Genomic DNA, 15,953 nt, shown 5'->3' with positions numbered 1-15,953 from the left:
AGGGGACGCGCCCAGTAGTTTCCCAGAGCATTCGACTTTAGGGGATGCGCCCAGTAGTTGCCCCGAGCATTCGACTTTAGGCAGACATGCCAATAATGCGTGAGTCTCACTCTTTGGCTAGTAATCTCACGCTCTCACGCCTAACCCTCTGTTTCTCACTCTTTCAGCTTAGTTCTCACGCATTTCTCACGCCTGATCTGCTTTGTAATTAGCCCTGTGCTTAAAATTGGGCAGACTTGTGCTTAATTTTGTACTTAGAACATGCGAAGACCTTTTTTTTTTTTTTTTGGTCTTCACTACCAAAAATCCTGGAGCTGCACTTGAATCTGGTCCACACTGCTGGTAGTGTTTGAGGTCTCACTCCTAAAATTGTTCAGAGGTTGGCATCTCTGCTTTAGGGGACTGCCGTAAAAATAATAGGAAGTGGTTACTGAACCGAAAGTCCGGCGGTTCACTGAACCACTGTGACAGTCATGACGTGACACTCACCAAATTGACTTTTCCGGGCTATGAGAAGGGCCAAATAACAAACAGTGAAATAGACTATGAATCTAGACTGCTTTAATAATCACGTGATTCTTGCACTTTCCATGAATTTAATTATGGGAGTCACATATTATGTAAAGGCCCCTCCATCAGGAAACCTGTTATAATGTTCAAGAACGGTGAAACCATAGATGGTCACTCACGAATTACCAAGTAGAAAAGTATTAGGACCGAGATTAGGATGTTGCTAGTCAAGAAGGCTGGCTACTGAAAGGCTGGGCTGTTTGCAGAAAACGTGTACGTAGCTATAGCCTACTCAGTTTTAATACATGTGGCTACCGGCACCAGCAGATTCTCCAAAACTTATATATGCTAAGCACACAACACCAAGGGTAGTGGAAAGGCTGCATGCAAGAATATCCTACATAATGGTTGCAGAAGTAATATTCCTGGCCGGACTGGAAGACAGTTGTTAATTGGGTAAGTAGAATTCTAGGAAAACGGGAACGGAACGGAAACGGAAAGCGGGAACGGAAACGACCAACGGAAAATTCCTGATGAAGGTTATCATGTCAATATACGGGTTAGATTTTACAGCATGATGCTTCTTTGTAACATTGGTGGACCCTCCGTACTGTTCCGCTAAAACGATCAAAACTCTCTAATAGAGCAGTCACCGTCCATTAAAATACTCTAATAGAGCAGTCACAGAATGTTTTACAAACCATGTATCTCACCAGGAGCCTTTTAGTATTGAAAGTTTGTGAATAATTGTACTATAGCTGGCAACACTCAGCCTCTTCATTGGAGTCACCTCAGCCTGACACATACTGATTACTGTATCTACCACATACCTAACTTTCTTCTAACATCTTTATGTAAACACTGTCAATTGATTAGAATACTTGTAAATCTCTTCACTCTTAATTGTTGAATCTTTTGTATGGTTTCAAGGAGTATGGTTATTTCAGATTTTTAGCTGCATGTAAGTGCATAGCCTATATATAGACACTGTCTTCAGTCTATATAATTACACAAACTTCTTCAAGCATGTTTCAGTGTTGAATCTTTTAAAATGTTTATTATTATTATTATTGATTGTTGTGCAGACCTCAAAAGAGTATGGTGCACAAAAAGGGTACAATTGCTACTGTCAATTACAAAAGGAAAACAAACTTATACAATTATACAATATTTACTGTACACAAGACCATATATACACATTGATAAATTATTAAACAGTTACTAGTCCAGCTAGGCTGTGCTTGAATTGGTCAATCTCTGTTAAATCAATCACGTGTTGGGGTAAGGAATTCCAAATATTCATTGCAGAGGGGAAAAAAGAAAATTTATAACAGTCAATTCTAGTCATTGGGGTTAAAAATCTCTTATCATGGCCTCTGGTGTGATGTAGGTTAGGATTAGAAAAAAGGAAATCATCAGCATTAATGTCGATTTGGTGAGATATAATTTTAAATAACATTGTAGCCTTCTGTTCATTCCTGCATCTGGCTAAGGTAGGCCAATTAAGGTTAGATAACATTTCAGTGACACTGGAATATCTAGAGTAGTTGTTAAATGCAAACCGTGCTGCTCGTCTTTGGACATTTTCTATGGCATCGATGTCTCTTCGCGTGTGGGGTGACCAGACTGTGGCTGCATATTCTAAGATAGGTTTAATCAGGGCTTTGTAGCAGTTACTTTTGACTTGGAGAGGGCACTTGCTCAAGTTACGTTGCAAGAAGCATTTGGTGTTATTGGCCTTTTTAGTAATTTGTTTAATGTGCTCTGACCAGGATAGGTTTTTGTCGATAGTTACACCTAGATACTTAGCATGTGTTACCTCTTTTATAGTTTTACTTTGCAGTGTGTATTGAGCTAGTATTGGGTGCTTCTTGTTAGTGATTCTAAGAAATTCACATTTTTGTAAGTTGAATGACATTTTCCAGTCAGCTGCCCATTGTTCTAAAGTGTTAAGATCCTGTTGTAATCTGTGACAGTCATCTTGGGAATGAATCGTAGTATACAATAGCACGTCATCAGCATAAAGTTTTATCTTAGATGTAATTCGGTTAGGCAGGTCATTAATAAAGCAAAGGAACAATAGGGGAGCGAGGACTGTCCCCTGAGGAACACCAGATGATACCCCAGTCAGGTCACTTTGTTGACCGTCAACTACTACACATTGAGATCTGTTTAACATAAAGTTCTTTATCCAATCTAGTATATCTCCTCGAATGCCATAATGATGGAGCTTGTGAAATAGATGGTAATGGGACACTTTGTCAAATGCTTTTGAAAAATCTAAAAATATTACATCAGACTGCTCTCCATTGTTCAAGGTTTCAGCAAAATCATTTACAGTTAATATCAGTTGGGACTCGCATGATCTTAAGCGACGAAAGCCATGTTGTTGGTCACATAAAATGTTATGGTGAGATAAATGAGCAAATACATGTGAATAAACTATGTGTTCTAGAATTTTTGAGCAAATGCAAGTTAAGGAAATGGGTCTGTAGTTATTAGGGATAGCACGGTTACCCTTCTTAAAAATGGGTACAATATATGCCCTTTTCCAATCAGACGGTAAAGAACACTGGTTTAACGATGCTTGGAAAACAACTGTAAGTGAGGGAGCAAGAAGTTCACTAAATTCCTTCAAAAATTGTGCTGGTATTTCATCAGGTCCAGCAGCTTTGTGAGTCTCTAAAGAATTTACTGACTCAACAATGCCATTAATGTCAACCTGAATAGGATCAATATCTGCTGTTGGTGATAGTTTTAAAGGAACAGTTAACAGTCAGCGTTGATGACTCTTTCGCTAGTCTACATACCTAATCTTTTCCAGCCATAGTTGCTCCATCATTCACAGGTTTAAAGGTCCACATAGTAGCTAGCTAAAACATTCTTGACTATTCTAGTAGAGTATTTTAATGCACGGTGACTGCTCTATTAGAGAGTTTCGATCGCTTTAGCGGAACAGTGCGAAAGGGTCCAACAATGTTACAAAGAAGCATCATGCTGTAAAATCTAACCCGTATATTGACATGATAACCTTCATCAGGCATTTTCCGTTGGTCGTTTCTGTTCCCGCTTTCCGTTTCCGTTCCGTTCCCGTTTTCCTAGAATTCTACTTACCCAGTATCAACAACCACTCAATTAACAAGGGTAAGTAGAATTCTAGGAAAACGGGAACGGAACGGAAACGGAACGGAAACGGAAAGCGGGAACGGAAACGACCAACGGAAAATGCCTGATGAAGGTTATCATGTCAATATACGGGTTAGATTTTACAGCATGATGCTTCTTTGTAACATTGTTGGACCCTTTCGTACTGTTCCGCTAAAGCGATCGAAACTCTCTAATAGAGCAGTCACCGTGTATTAAAATACTCTACTGACTAGAACAGTCAAGAATGTTTTTGTAAACTATGCGGACCTGCTTTAAACCTGTGAATGATATGGCTGGCAAAGATTAGGTATGTAGACTGTAGACTAGCTAAGTCATCAACACTGACTGTTAACTGTTCCTTTAAAACTATAAACATTTAAAAAGATTCAACACTGAAACATGCTTGAAGAAGTTTGTGAAGTATTCTAATTATATAGACTGAAGACAGTGTCTATATAGGCTATGCACTTACATGCAACTTCCTGATAAGAGTTATGTATGATAAAGTATGCTGTTAGCTTGCTTGTCAGCTCCAAGACGTGCATGGCTGGTCTCATATGACACACACTAGCTATATCATCAACACTCTATTTAATTTTTTTTTCATTAAAGCTTTACAGCACAAGTGCTGAAGGTCTGTAAGACACCTGGTCCTACAGCCTGCTCAAAGACATTAGATACTAAGACATTAGCTACTTAAGATGTGTTTGAAAAGTTGCAGAAAGGAGAAAAAAAACTGAAATAACTATACTCCTTGAAACCATACAAAAGATTCAACAATTAAGAATGAAGTGATTTCAATTGACAGTGTTTACATAAAGATGTTCCTTGTCAAGATAAAAGTTAGGTAGGTGGTAGATACAGTATGTGTCAGGCTGAGGTGACTCCAATGAAGAGGCTGAGGGTTGCCAGCTATAGTGCAATGATTCACAAGCTTTCAATACTAAAAGGCCCCTGGTGAGATACATGGTTTGCAAAACATTCTGTGCCCGTGACTGCTCTATTAGAGTATTTTAATGGACAGTGACTGCTCTATTAGAGAGTTTCGATCATTTTAGCGGAACAGTACGGAGGGTCCAACAATGTTACAAAGAAGCATCATGCTGTAAAATCTAACCCGTATATTGAGATGATAACCTTCATCAGGCATTTTCCGTTGGTCGTTTCCGTTCCCGCTTTCCGTTTCCGTTCCGTTCCCGTTTTCCTAGAATTCTACTTACCCGTTGATACTGCCATTATAATTACTGGCCAGCATAGGCGCGCATAATCAAAAAAACCTTGAGTAGGTCTACTACTTTTGTGACAGTACCATGCCTTGTGTAGCATGCAGTCGGTTGTGAGGCCTTCCGACCCCAATACTTTACTACGTGACACATACAGTATATATGTCTGACACAGGGGCGTACGGAGGGGGGTTTCCAGGGGTTCAGTTCAGGAAACCCATTTGGATTTTACACAGTACTTGAAACATTAAGAATTTGAAACTTCAGGTTTCCAGAATCTGAAATCTGTCATGGAATAGGACACATTGTAAACTTTTATCTTAGTTAGATAATAGTTTCTCACATGATAGCAACACTTATATTATAGCATTGTTCTGAATTATGATCCTGGTGAAAAGATCGAGATACTCTAATAAAGCAGTCAGGCAATATAAACTACTCTAATATAACAGTAGTCACTTAGCTGTAGTGGAAACCCCTTTGCAAAATTCCTGCGTATGCCCCTGTGTCTGGTAGATTCAAGATTTATGGTCACAGTCCTGACTTGATATAATACTGTATATTTCATATGTGCAGTGGTCAGCATAAGTTGACCAATATCTGTACTGGTATAGTTTGCTAAACTATAGCTGTATGTAACCACGACTGCTGATGTGCAGTCTGTAGTTGCAGTACTGACTGAGGAGAAAAAGCAAATAAGACATTTCAGAGGCTACGTATATGGCCTGTAAGTGCCTGTTGGATATCAGCAATGTATATTACAGTCATGTATAGTGAAGTGATAACTTAGCTGATGTGCCACTGCACTATACTACCGGACAATCAGCTGCTTATGGTGCAGTCATATTGAGTATAATATTGGCTTACTTGCTAGTGGGGTGCAGTTGTGCACTCTTGGCACATCTGATGTGTTCTTGTATATCCAGATGGTTAAGGCTGTTCTTGACTGCCACCAACTTAATTATTTGTATCCAAGATTGCTATCCTGTCACTGAATTGGTATATATATATATTGACTAGCAGTAAGGCAACAAGCACAGCCCAGTCTGAACTGTCCATGTGTTACTAATCTGCATGCTAACTAAGTCCTGAGCAATATGACTTCTCTACACATCATATAGACGTCTGTGTTTAGCCTTCCCTACATGTGACTTCAACATGCTGGTGTTACAATGTAGCTGGCATGGTTGTCATCACAAAATTAATAGCTATCGTGTGTGTTGGTTAATTATCACCCAATTGCAAGCAATAACATATTGGAATATGCTAGCTGTTATTGATATTGTTGGCATGTGACAGATTGCACTGTGCTACAAGTGCCTGTTACATTTGATGCCAATGATGCAATCATGTGCAGTTATTATAATTGTAACACTGTTGTGTCCCTGGGCTGTGATTATATGTGCCAGACATACAGTAGTTGGAAGGTTGATGCAGTCCTGTACTTGTACCATAGCTGACTGTATCTGATATTTACTACCATTGTAACCATTGACTGCCTTAGAGGCAGTTGCCAATGTAGCTGTCACATCATTCAGTCAAGTGTAATAACTGACGCACCACTGTAATCAACCATGTTCTCTATGTAGCTGTTACATCTACTGTAATTGATGCACAACTGTAATGAACTGTACATATGCTATTGCTACCTTTGTATAGCTGTCACATATACTGCAGAGGATGCAGTCAGGTGCATTGATATAGCTGATGCAGAGCAGTAGCAAGGCAAGAAATGGACAGGCACTAGGCCTTTATAATTTGTGTGAATGAGGAAGCAGGACAGACTGCCTTAGAAAGCATGTAACTATAATTGTAACAGGTTATAAAATATGGCTTGTAATATATAGTCACCACGAAGTTATTTGAAACTTACTTAAACAAGCAAAATGAAATTAGAAATTTTAAGTTTAATTAGGATTAAAAAGTAGTGAAAAAGGTGAGGTCACCTAACTAGACTATCACAATTATGCTAGCAAAATATATTGAGCATTGTACTTTTGTGCAGTACTAAAATTCACCTATTATGCTCATCAGAAATACCAATTATCTTTTGTTAATAATGGCAGTTCAGACCACTTATGTTATAAAATGTTTTCAGCTACGTATAAAAATCTTAGTGTCTTTTTCTATTCTTTTATCCAATTGCTACAGTATGTTATGTTAACATATTAACTTATTATACTTTACTTCACCATTCCACCTGATTATAGTAAAACGTAGCTAATAAATATGATTTCTGTGTAGTAGCTACCTATTATTTCCAAAAATCACATGAATATAATTATCGCATTCTTATACAAAGTACACTCTGTAGTCGCAAAAATATTTTCAAGTTCAATTTAATGCATTTAGCTGCCATTTTAAATTGATTCTTGTGGGCACCAAACTATTATTCCTTTACAGTATTTTAATATGCTGCAAGCAGAGCTCAAAAATTTAATCTATTCTCAGTTATCTTACCACAGTCTACAAGTTTTGTTATTAATTTCATATTTCCTGAATAGATAATAGTACCTTATAAGGTTGTGTAATTACCTATCAATAAAATACAATTTGTATGTACATAAATTACAAAGTTTAGCAACATTTTTATACATTCAACAGTCACTTGGAAAAATTACCTGCTTTACTGTATCAGAGCTATTAGCTGTTGTATTACTACTGTTGGCTTTTATCAGTATTCTGTAACATGTACTTCACAAGTAATTAAGGGCTTAACTACAGTGAGACACAGTGTAGCATCATTCACTATACATGCATGTACTTTTGCCTATTAGGCCATGAAATGTTAATATACGTACATTCCGCTTCTCTGTCTGGTCATTTTTGCTAATGAATTGTGTGATCACTACACATTATAGGTCAAAATTTTATACGTAAACACTCCAGCTTTTCTTAGCACCAATCATGAAGCAACTATGATTGTCTCTATAGTTCCACTTAATACTATGTGGTACACCACACCAAAAACATTACATATAGTATTATAATAATGTGTGTATTTTAATGGTATACGCATAAGTGTAATATTCATATGAGAAGTGTGGCTATACAATTATGATATACCGTATACTGTATGTATGGCAGCACAAGGTAGAAGTTATTAACATTGATGGAAGATCACAATGTTACAGTAGAGACAAATGTGCATATGTTTTTCACTAGCATTGATCAGCTTTTGGTTATAGGATAGAGGGTGGGAAATGTGTTATGAGCCAGACTAGAGGCCAGATTTGTACAAGATACCTGTGACAATTCTATACAAGACCTAGTAAAGGATTGGTGATATCCACAATCATCACAAAGACAGGCTTAAAGCTGAATAATAAAGTTAATGGCTCACGTGATGCCATACCATGGTGGGAACTTCATATGAGTAGATTAACACCTATAGACTATAATAGATAAAAATAAACTACAAAATTAATAGGCTTATTTATTACATGAGACCATTATGCTTGGGATGTCTCAAGGTTATGCCTAATTTTCTTGAGACAATTTTCACTTTTCAAAGTGCAGGTTAAAATAAAATCTAAGTCTTAAATATTTAATGCAATGAATTTATCCTACAATAGTGAGTTATATATCTGAATGTCTAGTATACTACCCTAAAGGTTCAATGACTATATGTGACCGGATTTGTGAAAAGGGGTCTTCCACACACATCCAATTCCATGAAATCTGAAGACCATAACTGAGTGGGAAAAAAAGCATATTAACCTCAATTTTTCCATCCACTAAGGTATGTTAGTACTCACAACTGACCAAATTTCAAGTCAGTAGCCTTTTTCAATCTGAAGTTACGAGTCGTCAACGTTACTAAATTGGATGTGTGTGGAAGACCCCTTTTGCAAATCCAGTCACATATATGGAATAAAACTATAGAAAAATAGAATTGTACAATATGGTTGTATACAATCACTGGACTGGACTAGTGGACTGGGCTGGTGGACTGGACTACTGGACTGGATTTTTTTTGTTAGATTTTTGGTTTTTCATTTTGGCACATGTTTGGGAAACTGGTTTTAGCTATTGCTACATTGAATGTAAAATATGCAGGTGAACCTGTCTGCTTGGCACTGTCTGTTAGGATCGTGTGCAATTCTCTCTCTTGGCCTCTATTGTACAACTACTGACAATTTGTCTTATCATGAAGTACAAACCATACAGTACATGTGCATGTATAGGGTTGTAGTAACCATGTACCCTACAAGTTATAGTCATGGAGTCAGCTAAATTAAGTGGTGACAGTTAACTGTCTAGCTATTCCATAGCTGATACAAAGGTTATAGTTTTTGCACGACAGTAATAACAAGCGAAATCAAATGCACAAGATTTCAATCAATCAAATTGATTTATTTTGAACTTCAAACTATAATTACCACATGTGACTTCTGTTTTAGATTTGTTGATGTACAATAACTATTAGAACCTCTATACATAGCTGAAGCTGGGCAATGGTGACAAGTCTGGTATGATCACACCTTTCTTTTGTTTGTGTGTGGGTTTCTTTATGTTTGAGGCAGTGGTATAACTACATAAGACTAGCATACTTACAACCAATTGCCCAAATATTGGTTAAAAAGGGAAAACACCTGAGTCCACCAGTCCAGTCCACTAGTCCAGTCCACTAGTCCAGTCCACTAGTCCAGTCCACTAGTCCAGTCCACTAGTCCAGTCCAGTGATTGTATACAACCGTACAGTATCTACATATTCTACAGTACCTATGTGTATACACACTGAAGAGAATTATTGTGCTACAGATATATATATATATATACAATTATCAATAAATATAAACTGCTAACATAATAAGGGTTAGAGGATGGGAGGATGGCTAGAGAGTAATTTCTATGTGGATCTTGATTGCTACCTAATTATTAACTGTATTTTTATAATAACCTGGCTGAGACCATACTGTCATTATGTACATAGAGTATAAGAATACTTGGTGTGTACTCCACTTTCAAAATTTAAAGTCTAATCCTCTCTACTAAACTGCAGTTCAACAGAAAATTTTATAAACTACGCTGTTCTGCAATTGTCTCAATAACAACACTATGTAAGTATATTACTCAGAAAAAAATGCTATACAGTTTGCCTTGTCAGAAAAATCCAGAAACAGTATATGGTTACATAAAGCCGGTTGATTTTAATCAGTGATTGTCACAGTAGCTCTGCGATTTCGACCAAATGTAATGCCACTAAGAAGAGAATTCTTTTTGATGATCAGTATAATATGCTCCTTGTGCTCTGATTCATCATCATTGTTGATCAAAACATCAAATGGAACTCTAGTCACTCCAGGAGGAAAAATGACCCGAGTTCGTCCTATCCACACCAAAAAGATGTCAGTATTAATTATATTATATTTTAAATGATCATGTACCCACCAGTTGCTGTTCCACCACGAGTCTTAACCCTCACTCTAACAGTAGATGAGAAAGGTCTACTGAGCACCAACACAGGTTGAATTTTTCCAACATTTTCTCATGCGACGTAGTTTGAAAATTCAAAGCTTATAGTGACAGCTGAAATATAATATGTGCCATATCAATTAGCTACAAACTTTATTATACATGTATCTAACTGCATCTGGGAAACAGGTCTTATCGCCAGTTTGCAAGTACTTCTATATATTCAAAGTTATAGTTTGCCAATGGTTGATGCAATTTGTACCAAACTTTTACATGTTGTGCATTTCCTTACATTTCAGAGCATTCACTGTGAAAATATCCAACAGAAAAGTTTCCTGTAGTATTTTATGAGGTTGAATATACATACATCAGATGAGCTCTTAGGGATGATGATGGGTATGAATTGGGAAGGATATAATCTTTGCTTTTAGGCTGAAAACAGAATGTAAAGTATATAGATGAATTAGGCCAACTCATGAGCTTTCCAGGGCTCAAAACTAGTAAAGGTGAGAGGAAATTTACAGTGAAGGTTTTCATCCAATGCCACAGAGCTGTAAAGTCACATTCAGCCATCTATGGGTAGTGAAATTAAGTTTACTATTTCATTCACATGCATAACCTTGTGTCTGTGACACAAATCTGAATCCTATAATAAGACCAGACCCAATCATATGAAGTTATATATATCACACAACTAGTACAATTATCTATCTACGTAAGAAACAAAGTAGTATTAGTTTATCCCATGAGGAACCTTAGCACCAGGAAATTAATAAAGTTTAATAGTTATCATGAACCATGGTAGTGGTTCATAATAGAGATCACCTATGATTTTTTCCAAAACCCTAATAGAACACTCAACTAAACACCACCTAAGCAGGGGCATAGGAAACATGGGTGCCATGGGTACTTGGGCACCCATAAATATTTGCAGTTGCATAACTAATGGGTGTCAGCACACTGTACTATATATTACTGAAAAGATCAAGATACTCTAATAGAGCGGTCAATGCTGTAAAAAGCAGTCATGTATACTCACGACCTTTTTTTTGGTCTTCAGCTTAACACTTGGCACCCATAAGTTAAATATCTTCCTACATCCCTGCTTAGAAACCTTTTCCAACCACAAAAGAAGCCTTAGAAGTTAATTTGGAAGAAGTTTAGGTCCACTAGCAGCAAAGATGAAGTAAAAATGACTTTATAAAAGTACTTTTTTAAAGAACTGAAATTTGTCATTTTGTTCATAATATAATTTTTTTCTCACTGGGCTAGAGCAAAATGTGAATATCTTTTGGGGATAAAAATTACATAACTTTCCTTCCTATGTCTTTCTTCATGTCTATGACCTATTTTAAAATGGATATTGAAATGTTAACATCCACTTTCAAGCAAATTTGCTTCTTTTAGGTTCATTTTGCCATTGATCTTCTGATTTGGTCTCTGCAAGGGTAACCAATGTGTTAATGTGTTGATAAGTATCCAATTTATTCACATTAACATGTTCATTTGGAAACCTTATCACTACTTACATTTTATTAACCACAGTATGTTATGAGCAGCAATGGTGCTGTGTACCACTGGGTACTTATTAATAACTTTTTGTGATCACCTAACTAAAGCCATTCTACTGCTACCTATAGCTTCCTATATGTTGCTTATATGTAGATGGATATTTCAAAGCTGTGTGGTACAAAGTATACATTCAATAGTAATGAAACAATACATTGGTATTTGATAACACTGATAGTATTAGCTTACTACTAATGTACATGATGACTGACTTGATAGTGAGTAATATCAAGCACCAGCACCTCTAATTATCATGTCAGGTATCCAAATTTATAAAAAGTAAACAAACTAGTGTAAAAATAATTTTAAAAGTTAAAACATGGGAATAGAGATCGCTGAAAAAAGTAAAGAAACAAGAGTCAAACAAGCCAGCATGTTAAACACACAGAGATCTCTATTTGGACTCACATAAACATTTATACAAAAGCATTCTTGTACTTATCTGCCCCTAATTTATGGAGAAACCATGGTTTTTTTTTCTTAGTTTCTATCATATTCATTGCGTCCAAATAGAGATCTCTGTGTGTTTAACATGCTGGCTTGTTTGACCCTTGTTTCTTTACTTTTGTCAGCGATCTCTATTCCCATGTTTTAATTTTTAAAATTATTTTTACACTAGTTTGTCTTAAATTAGCTAAACAGAAGATTGTACTTGGCTTGTCATTATGTATCAATCTGTATTATGGTAGTTAATTTGTCTTTCCAAAGCAAATACAAATCTTTAACTACCAATAAACATACCCATATAGAGATAGATATTTACATACATTTAAGGGTATGTCCAAGTGGCCAACCCCTTACTGTATATCTTGAGTGGCTATGGTATTAGTATTATATACCACTTAGGTGTACGTGCTTACCTAATAGTGAGATAAACCTCCCTTTTATTTTATGCACGGGTATCTAAATACTGATCTTGGATTACAATAGCATTATGCGTTATACAACCCAAGAAACATTGCTCAGAGACATTATATACAGTGCTATTATTATCATACAGAAATATTTAGGACTGGGTGGTAACTTGGTATGATTTTTGATAAAATGATTAATTCAATTTCCAAACTTTGGTGAAATGGTATTATCATGATATCGATATTACTGCAGTATTCAGCACTAACAATAATACAATGGCTATTTTTTTGTGAATAATAAAGTATGCAAACTTTTTCAAATTTATGTGAATTGTCAACTACATGTATTTGAAATCACCATGGTACCATGATATATCGTGACAACAAATTTTCAATACCACCCAGCCCTAGATATATTATAATGATATATACCCTGGGGTAATATAAATATATATCTCTTTGATATGGTTTCAAGGTAGTATTTATGTTTATAGTACTGTTCATGGTGAGTATGCATTTTAAATCACTCACAGTAATTGTTATCATCATCATTATCCACTATGGTCACTCTAGACTGTCGATTATAGTTACTGACAAAAGCACAGGTGGGCAGTAAGTCCTCTGATATTGTCAGCATGAAAGTTTCACTGTCTTCTTGTTCATTATCATCTATTAGAGCAATGTTAAAAGTAGCTCTGGTAAATCCAGCTGGAAATGTTACATTGTAGGGTCCAGAAATGTAGTCCCATTGTCCTATATATGTAGTGCCACTATTAAATGATAAAAGATTATTGTCAAGTAGATAACTCACCAGTAGCAGAAATGTCTTTGCTTTTAACTTGCACAGTAAAATCAGTTGACTGTGGATTACTAAGAGCCAATTGTAATATTACAACACCACTATTCTCATCAACACTGTAATCTGAATGGCCGAAGTTAACTTTAACATAAGGGCAACTACTACATCCATCATTTATTGCTTGAATAATTTCACTAGATACACTGTCATATGGGCTGTATTCTCTAATTTTATAACAAGGCCCTCCAATTCCAACAAGATAGGTAGTGCTGATATTTAGAATATTAAAAGGAATTCCACATGATGACAGTGTATCTGGACCATGATCTGTAAACCTGTCACCAACCTGTAACATACAATTAGAACCTTAAAGCACCTAAATTAAAGCATAAACACAAGGCTGAAAAGCCAAAAACAACAAAAACAGGTAGCAACATAGCTATATATATATATATATTGAGTACCGTCAATTAACCTAGCAATTAGCTATATGAATCTAGATGTACACAGCAAAATCATCTTTACAGCTTGTGACATCACAATGTTAGCTATCCTAGCTCAGTTTATGTAGATCCACTATGCCGCCGTTCAGTAATGGTTGAACTGTGCATTAAACAGCTTTTTTGAACCTAGTTATGTTGCTAACTACAAGTTTACATCAAACACTCCACGAAGATTAAATATCCACGAAAATAGTCTGAATATGGCACGACCATAGATAGTATATGGTACGTAGTATATATTATCTATGGCACGACTGAAACGTACATTGGTTAGCTACTAGTAGTGTATACACCCGGTATACAACAAGGAAATTATACCTGGTGTTTTCCCTTGAATACATTCACGACCTCAACAGTGTAATTATATTCACTGAAGCCAGAGCAGTTTTGTGGAAAGCATTGACGTCTGCGGCTAGTTACCCGTGCGGTGAACACGTGACGAGCAAACTGGTAATCACGGCAAGCTGATTGCAAATCGGTCAAGGTGAAAGATTCGCCATCACACCGGCATCCCAAAACCTCAATAGGATGGTAATAGCAATACAAGCAAAACAACAATGCCAGTCTTGTCACTGTCATCGTTGCCGGACAGCTATATACAAGTATAGGTAGTTGACTGTGACTTAAGCACTCAAGCTAGGCTATTCACGTAGATACAACTCTCGACAGCTCTGTACGCTACAGGGTGTATATTAACTCGAGCTGATTTTATACTCTCACATGCCTCACAGCTACGTGTGGTTTCCAGATTACGGATCAACAGGAAGTTACTGAATATTACGTGCACTCTTGCTTTTCTTTTTAGCTATACGGCTTCCCGTTATCCCTGTTTATGTTAAGTTACTGCTTTCGTGCAACTTCATAAGGTATCCATGACAGACATGCTACAATAGTGCACACTACTGGAGATTTTGTCCGTGAAAATCCAATGAAAAAAATGTTCACCCTGTGAAAAGTAAAGTATTCATTGGGTGGCAGCCACCAATGAAATTTTATTTTCACAGCATTTTCATAGGAAAATTTAATGAAAACCCAATGAAAAATTACCTATATGAAAATTCCATGAAAAGCAGTTTCACAGAGTTTTTATTGGTAATTTTCATTGGGTATTCATTAAATTTTCCTATGAAAATGCTATGAAAATAAAATTTCATTGGTGCCACCAATGAAAACTTCACTTTTCACAGAGCAGACATTTTTTTTCATTGGATTTTCATGGACAAAATCTCCAGTAGTGGCAGTAACTGCAATCTGAGAAAATATTGTTAAAAAACTTTTTTTTTCTATATATAGTGAAATGACACAACTAAAAACCACAATTGTTCTAATCCACAACAATACAGCTCTCCACTAGTACTACTAAACACAGCTCAGTGGAGACGGGTGCTCTGTGAAAGCAGCCACTAGTTATAGCTAATGGTACTGGAGATCTATCCTATAGGTTGACAATTTCTATAGCACCTTTTGTACTTAAATGATTACTGTATATGGTTGTAGATCTTTGCAGTCCAGTACATCATAAGTTATATCATAGTTGAGAAGCTCTAGCAATTCAAGATAAAATGATATCAGCTAACTACTGCACACTACAAATTTACAATTGGTCAACAATATGTATCATCATGATAACTTTGGATGACCAATTCCTTAAAAGGCAAAAGCTCTAAACATTTTTAAGGTGTATAATTAAACAGAAAAGTGTCTATTGCACTGTCAGGCCTGAATTGATTTTAACCAAGTTAATGACTCATCATTAGAACCTCATTCTTGAATAAAATCTATGTGAAGTCACGAAGAAGGTGTTGTTAGAGTAACCTAGCTACAGATTGCCATTTATAAGGTCTAACCATTTTCCATCATAATTATTTATCTTATTGTGCCATACAGTTAGCTGATATTGTACCTCATTATAGTGCTCTATACCGTAATT

General features: G+C 36.3%; 1 protein-coding gene across 1 annotated transcript; it reads right to left on the bottom strand.

Annotated features, from left to right (window-relative positions):
- Nucleotides 1-9,826: 9,826 nt before the first annotated feature.
- Nucleotides 9,827-14,687, bottom strand: LOC136249293 (uncharacterized). Its single transcript, XM_066041258.1, has 5 exons — nucleotides 14,342-14,687; nucleotides 13,533-13,866; nucleotides 13,253-13,474; nucleotides 10,275-10,412; nucleotides 9,827-10,212 (listed from the first exon to the last, which is right to left on the bottom strand). The coding sequence occupies exons 1-4, from the start codon at nucleotides 14,600-14,602 to the stop codon at nucleotides 10,372-10,374; spliced, it is 858 nt and encodes a 285-aa protein (XP_065897330.1). The 5' UTR covers nucleotides 14,603-14,687; the 3' UTR covers nucleotides 9,827-10,212; nucleotides 10,275-10,371.
- Nucleotides 14,688-15,953: the final 1,266 nt, after the last annotated feature.

Source organism: Dysidea avara, chromosome 1 (assembly GCF_963678975.1).
Source record: "Dysidea avara chromosome 1, odDysAvar1.4, whole genome shotgun sequence".
NCBI classification, from domain to species: Eukaryota; Metazoa; Porifera; class Demospongiae; order Dictyoceratida; family Dysideidae; genus Dysidea; species Dysidea avara.
Note: the sequence above shows the minus strand (reverse complement) of the source record. Positions and strands in the feature narration are given on the sequence as shown.

Excerpts from the sequence above, each read along its gene's own strand:
- LOC136249293 (XM_066041258.1), bottom strand. The coding sequence starts at position 14,602 with ATGACAGTGACAAGACTGGCATTGTTGTTTTGCTTGTATTGCTATTAC. Across the intron at positions 13,867-14,341 it reads TATTCAAGGGAAAACACCAG|GTTGGTGACAGGTTTACAGA; the intron begins GTATAATTTCCT and ends TGTATGTTACAG. Across the intron at positions 10,413-13,252 it reads TGATGATGATAACAATTACT|CTGTCACTATAAGCTTTGAA; the intron begins GTGAGTGATTTA and ends ATTATATTTCAG.